Genomic DNA, 7,055 nt, shown 5'->3' on the forward strand with positions numbered 1-7,055 from the left:
TCTTCCGTTGATCAGATTTTGAGGGGATTCTAAATATCGTCACTGATTGAGAGACAGTCTCACATAGAGACATCTGGCGGGGAGATGGAGACAGTGAAAGAGACATCATTTTCAAGGTCACGTTTCAATCATGTAGCTGTGAGGGAGGCAGATTGGTACCTCACATCCTCCTCCTCCCCCTCCATCCTCCTCCCCTCCTCCATTCTCCTCCTCAGTCACCTCCTGCCTCTCCCCCCCTCCATCCTCCTCCTCTTGTTCTTATTGCTCCTCTCTCTCCTCCTCATTCACCTCCTGCCTCTCTCCTCCCTCCTTCCCTTCCATCTTTCCTGGGAATCTCTCCCATCCTCCGACTCCTGCAGCATCCCTCACCCTTTGCTCCCTCCTTGCCCCCCCTGACCCCCTTTCCTTCCTACCTGCCCCTGTGTGGCTCCGCTCTGTCTGTGCCGGTGTTACGTGCATTTCTCATTGTGTGTTTGTGCTGTATGTGTAGGGAGTGCGTGTCTCACGGGGCTGTGTGTGTGACGGTGTAGTGTGTTGAGAGTGCGTGTGTCACGGTGCTGTGTGTGTCGGCGGTGCGTGTGTCACGGTGCTGTGTGTGTGGGGAGTGTGTGTGAGGGTGTAGTGTGTGGGGAGTGTGTGTGGGTGTAGTGTGTGTTGGGAGTGTGTGTGACGGTGTAGTGTGTGTGTGGGGAGTGCATGTGACGCTGCTGTGTGTGTCTGGTGTGCGTGTGTCACGGTGTGGTGTGTTTACATTGTGTCTTACTGTGTGCAGATTGCGTGTACCCCCATTTCACACGCTGCACACTTCCTGTAAATGTGTCCTGGGGCCCCGGGGTCCCCGCCGCCTGCAATACCGCCCTTTGCCTCATTTAACCCTTTGTGCTGATAATGGAGCGCGCGCCTCCTCCCAGCCGATCGAGTTAACATGGGACCGGGGGCTGCTATTTCTGGGGACGCCGTCCTGTGGCTGGGGTAATGAATTCCCAGATTCCCCATTTACCCCTCTGGGTCATTCACGGATTCTGCCTCTCGTCACCTGGTTTGCCCCTGCATAGGGCAGCTACTGATAATGTCACCCCCAGCCTCGGCGGCCAGCGAGAGCAGCACCGGCTCCGTACCACAGGAGGACCCCGATACCGCTCGCGAACCGGTAAGTACGCATTAACCCCCGCTCTCCTGGAGACCAGTAACTCATACTCTGTGTCACTGGCCGCCAGTCAGCACCGCAGAACTTGGAAGCATTAACACGCATGTACCTTGTTACTTTCCACATTGTTACCTACACACAGCTGTCACAATATAACACGTACACACAGCCGTCACCGCATGACACGGACACACAGCTATCTGTCACCGCGTGACACGGACACACAGCTACCTGTAACCGTGTAACACGTACACACAGCTACCTGTAACAGTGTAACACGTACACACAGCCATCACCATGTAACATGTACACACAGCTATCTGTCACCGTGTGACATGGACACACAGCCATCACGTGTAACACGAACACACAGCCGTCACCGTGTGACACGTACACACAGCCGTCACTGCATGACACGTACACACAGCTGTCACCGCGTGACACGGACACACAGCCGTCACTGCATGACACGTACACACAGCCGTCACTGCATGACACGTACACACAGCTGTCACCGCGTGACACAGACACACAGCTATCTGTAACCGTGTAACACGTACACACAGCCATCACCATGTAACATGTACACACAGCTATCTGTCACCGTGTGACACGGACACACAGCCATCACCGTGTAACACGTACACACAGCCATCACCGTGTAACACGTACACACAGCCATCACCGTGTAACACGTACACACAGCCATCACCGTGTAACATGTACAGTTACCTGACACGCCAGTCGCTCGGTACGTGGAGCCATGTGTTTCGTGTACAGCTGGCTGAGCCATCTGTTTAAGCCTTATGGTCTGGCTCTACATAAAGGGGTATATCCCGCGCAGCGTCACCCAGCGGGGTACTAAATACCCCAACGCTCTGTAATTAGAGCTCAAGCTCTGGGCGGCAACGCGTTTCAGGGACGGGATAATCCTAACGTTGGCTTCAGATGGCAGATTACAGCACAAATTCTGCTTAAGCAAAGTAATTAAGGGACAGAAACCAGAATTATCACCCAATGCACTGGCCACGGTGGCCGGAGGAGTCCCTCTGTGTGACGCTGGCCACGGCCTGGGGACCCGGTGGCCGGATGCATCCCTCTGTGTGACACCGGCCACGGCCTGGGGACTCGGTGGCCGGATGCGTCCCTCTGTGTTACACCGGCCACGGCCTGGGGACTCGGTGGCCGGATGCGTCCCTCTGTGTGACACCGGCCACGGCCTGGGGACCCGGAGGCCGGATGCGTCCTTCTGTGTGACACCGGCCACGGCCTGGGGACTCGGTGGCCGGATGCTTCCCTCTGTGTGACACCGGCCACGGCCTGGGGACCCGGTGGCCGGATGCGTCCTTCTGTGTGACACCGGCCACGGCCTGGGGACTCGGTGGCCGGATGCGTCCCTCTGTGTGACACCGGCCACGGTTTCAGTAAAAGGTTAAATCCCCCGATAGGGAAGCGCGAGGCGGCACAGGGGCAGCACATACCGGGGTTGTGTGAGGATATATCAGGAAGGGGCTTTCCCCAGACTTCATGTCTCTTCATGCCCTATTGTGGGGTATTTGTGTAACTGGGTGGGGCATTTTGAAGAATATTGTGGTTTTAGTTACCCTGTTTAATTTATAAAGTCGTTTCCTGCTGTTTCTATACACATTATCGGGCAAACATTCTGACCTCCTAGAAAAGAGGGGTATCTGGGGAGGTGAGAGGGGGCATCGGGGGAGGAGAGAGGGGGCATTAGGGGAGGAAAACAGTTCATCCAGGGAGGTAAGATGGCCATTAAAGGAGACGAAGGGCATTAGGGGAGGAGAGAGAGGCACAGGTGAGTAAAGAGTGGAACCAGGGAAGAAAAGGGGGCATTGGGGGAGAAAAGGGGTTCATCAGGAGAGAGAGGCATCAGGGTTTGGGGAGAGGGGCACATGGATTTAGGACCATAGAGAGACTGGCCTAAATAAGCCGGGACACACAGGAGCTATGTGCAGGCAGAGATCAGGGCACGCGACTGCCACAGATAGCTCTGCGGTACCGACCCCCCCCCCCGGGGCACTAGCTGCAGGGCTGGGCAGGTTATATGACACCGGACTAGGAAGCTGCAACGAGCCCAGAACCCAGGACTAGGCAGAAACAATCGACCAATAAACAGACCCCATGTTACGGCTGGGCCACCTGATCTCCGAGCCGGCAGGGTGACCACATCGGCCATGTTCTCCACGGCAGCTCTTTACCTGGGCTGCTCAGCAATAGGTACAAATGATACGTGTCCTGGAAAACATGGCCGCCGCGATCATCCTGTCTCTGGAGCATCACCAGCATTTATTACTCATATTTCCAAGTTCATGTTTGTGTGGGATCCGCCGCTGGATCCCCCGTCTATATACAGGATCTATCGCTGGATCCCCCCCGCCCCTGCGCGCGGGATCTGTTGCTGGATCCCCCCGCCTCTGCGCGCGGGATCTGTCGCTGGATCCCCCGTCTCTGTGCGCGGGATCTGTTGATCTATCCCCCCGTCTTTGTGCACGGGATTTGTCGCTGGATCTCCCCGCCCCTGCGCGCGGGATCTGTTGCTGGATCCGCTGTCTGCGTGCGGGATCTGTTGCTGGATCCCCCCGTCTCTGCGTGCTGGATCTATCGCTGGATCCCCCCGCCCCTGCGCGCGGGATCTGTCGCTGGATCCCCCCGCCTCTGCGCGCGAGATCTGTCGCTGGACCCCCCGTCTTTGCACACGGGATCTGTCGCTGGATCCCCCCGTCTGTGTGCGGGATCTGCCGCTGGATCCCCCGTCTCTGCACGCGGGATCTGTCGATGGATCCCCTGTCTGCGTGTGGGATCTGTCGATGGATCCCCCCATGTCTGCGTGCGGGATCTGTTGCTGGATCCCCTTTCTGCGTGCGGGATCTGTGGCTGGATCCCCCCGTCTCTGCGCGCGGGATCTGTCGCTGGATCCCCTGTCTGCATCCGGGATCTGTCGCTGGATCCCCCCATCTCTGCGTGCGGGATCTGTCGCTGGATCCCCTGTCTGCGTGCGGGATCTGTCGCTGGATCCCCCGTCTCTGCACGTGGGATCTGTCGCTGGATCCCCTGTCTGCGTGCGGGATCTGTCGCTGGATCCCCCCATCTCTGCGTGCGGGATCTGTCGCTGGATCCCCTGTCTGCGTGCGGGATCTGTCGCTGGATCCCCCGTCTCTGCGCGTGGGATCTGTCGCTGGATCCCCTGTCTGCGTGCGGGATCTGTCGCTGGATCCCCCCATCTCTGCGTGCGGGATCTGTCGCTGGATCACCTGTCTGCTTGTGGGATCTGTTGCTGGATCCCCCGTCTCTGCGCGTGGGATCTGTCGCTGGATCCCCTGTCTGCGTGCGGGATCTGTCGCTGGATCCCCCCATCTCTGCGTGCGGGATCTGTCGCTGGATCACCTGTCTGCTTGTGGGATCTGTTGCTGGATCCCCCCGTCTCTGCACGTGGGATCTGTCGCTGGATCCCCTGTCTGCGTGTGGGACCTGCCGCTGAGCCCTGGGTGGCGTGTTTCAGATGGAAGACTGACATCGCCAGCGCAATTGCCCCTGGTTCCAGTTTCCGTGAACGGCAGAAACAGGATCTGCCACGTGGCCTCTGGGTGGATCGGGGGATTTGTGGCTTTCAGGTTGAGTTGACCTGTAAATGGTGGATCTCATAGAGTGGTCTTTGTGGATACAGCTGGGCTCTGGAGTCATGTTGACAGTACCGGTATTTACCTGCAACCTTCTTTGTATGCGTTGTGACATCACTGATGATGAGGTCGGTGAACGCCCACACATGAAAGTACAGTGATGACATGGAAGTTGTTGTTTCTTACTGATGTGATGTCATCGGTTTTAACCTGCAAAAGAGATTTGTGACTTTTCTTTTCTCGTTTCCTAGCAAAGGCCGGTGAAGCAGTCATTCAGCAAGTCCCTGTGCCGGGAGTCCCACTGGAAATGCCTCCTCCTGTCCCTTCTCATCTACGGCTGCATGGGCGCCATGACATGGTGCCACGTTACCAAGGTCACCCGTCTAACCTTCGACAGCGCCTACAAAGGTAACTCCATGATGTACCACGACAGTCCCTGCTCCAACGGCTACGTGTACATCCCTCTGGCGTTCCTGGTGATGCTGTACGTGGTGTATCTGGTGGAGTGCTGGCACTGCTACACGCGCAACGAGCTGCAGTACAGGGTGGACCTGGGGAGCGTTGAAGAGCGCGTTCAGAGGATGCAGCAGGCCACGCCGTGTATCTGGTGGAAGGCCATCAGCTACCACTACGTGCGCAGGACACGGCAAGTGACGCGCTACCGCAATGGCGACGCTTACACCACCACTCAGGTGTACCACGAGCGGGTTAACACGCACGTCGCCGAATCGGAGTTTGACTACAGTAATTGTGGGGTGAAGGACGTCTCCAAAGACCTGACCGACCTGGACAGTTACCCCGTGACCCGGCTACGCTTCACCAAATGCTTCAGCTTTGCCAACGTGGAGTCAGAGAACTCCTACCTGACGCAGCGTGCCAGATTCTTCACCGAGAACGAGGGTTTGGATGATTACATGGAAGCTCGAGAGGGAATGCACCTGAAAAATGTGGACTTCAAGGAGTACATGGTGGCATTTTCTGACCCGGACAACCTTCCGTGGTACGTCTCCCACTACGTGTTCTGGGTGGCTGCCCTTCTGACGTTGTCCTGGCCCCTGCGGGTCCTCAACGAATACCGCACTTCATGTGTCCACTATCACGTGGAGAAACTCTTTGGCTTCGATTACACTCCGGTCACGCCGGCCGACGATCGCACCTTGTGTCGAAGGATGCCCAGGGTTAATACCATAGACAGCACGGAGCTCGAGTGGCACATCCGATCCAATCAGCAGCTGGTGCCCAGCTACTCCGAGGCTGTGTTAATGGACCTGGTGGGCATCTCCGCAGGCTACACGGTCTCCCGTTACACGCGGGGCTACCGGCAGAACTGCGAGAGGTGCCACCGAACCATCAGCAGCTCTTCCATTTTCTCCCGCAGCGCTCTTAGCATCTGCAACGGCAGCCCCAGGATACCCTTCAGCAGCAGCCGATTCTCGCTCGGGCGTCTCTACGGGTCCCGCCGCAGCTGTCTCTGGCAGAGTCGGAGTGAGAGCCTGAACGAGCAGGGATGTCCCAGCGAGCAGACGCGGCTTTCCAGCCAAGTAACGGTGGAGGAAGAGGAGCCGCCGCCGTACCAAGATGCCCTCTACTTCCCCATCCTCATCGTCCACCGTAACGAAGGCTGTCTTAACCACGATCACCGGCGCCTTCATCGCAATGGGTCTTGTGTGGAGACCTCACTGTGACACCAAATGTCTACTCAGCGCTCTCATCACGAGGCGGATACGATCTACCTGGAAACTATAACATGCCCAGTAACAGGCAAAAACCCGCCCCTCTCTGTGGCAGAGACGAGGGGCATCTTTACATCCATCGGGGCACGTGTGCACGTATGCGGAATTCACAACACGCGGAATGAAACGTCCAAAAAACAATTATTGGAATTGGCGCCGACCAGCTGGGGTTCAGCGATGCGCCCGCTTAGAGCGTCTGAGCCGTGAGATTTGGGCCCTGGGAGATGAATAATTCATTACTGAGTCTGCGATCTGGCTCCAAAAAACGGCAACCAAATGCCTCGGCTGGTGGAGAGGGGGACTTCCGTGACGTGTGGTATGTACAGAAATTTACCGATTCTCAGACTGTGCCGCGTATCCTCAGCATACGATAGAGAAGCCAAAAGGGAACGGATTTAACCAAAAGTCTCCTGGTTTCCTGGTCCGGCTCCCCAGCTGGGACGGGACACTCACAAGCACAGAAATACCCACCAGTGACCATTCCACGGATGCATGACTTGGGTTGGGAGGGCAGACGAGTGGCCGGGCCACCTCGTC

The 7,055-nt window shown here is 57.3% G+C and overlaps 1 protein-coding gene across 1 annotated transcript; it reads left to right on the forward strand.

The window, feature by feature from the left end:
* The first annotated feature begins 799 nt into the window (after positions 1 to 799).
* Positions 800 to 6,651, forward strand: TMEM151B (transmembrane protein 151B). The gene is made up of 2 exons (XM_053460108.1): positions 800 to 1,150; positions 5,037 to 6,651. The coding sequence occupies exons 1-2, from the start codon at positions 1,070 to 1,072 to the stop codon at positions 6,468 to 6,470; spliced, it is 1,515 nt and encodes a 504-aa protein (XP_053316083.1). The 5' UTR covers positions 800 to 1,069; the 3' UTR covers positions 6,471 to 6,651.
* Positions 6,652 to 7,055: the final 404 nt, after the last annotated feature.

This window comes from Spea bombifrons, chromosome 3, assembly GCF_027358695.1.
Source record: "Spea bombifrons isolate aSpeBom1 chromosome 3, aSpeBom1.2.pri, whole genome shotgun sequence".
NCBI classification, from domain to species: Eukaryota; Metazoa; Chordata; class Amphibia; order Anura; family Pelobatidae; genus Spea; species Spea bombifrons.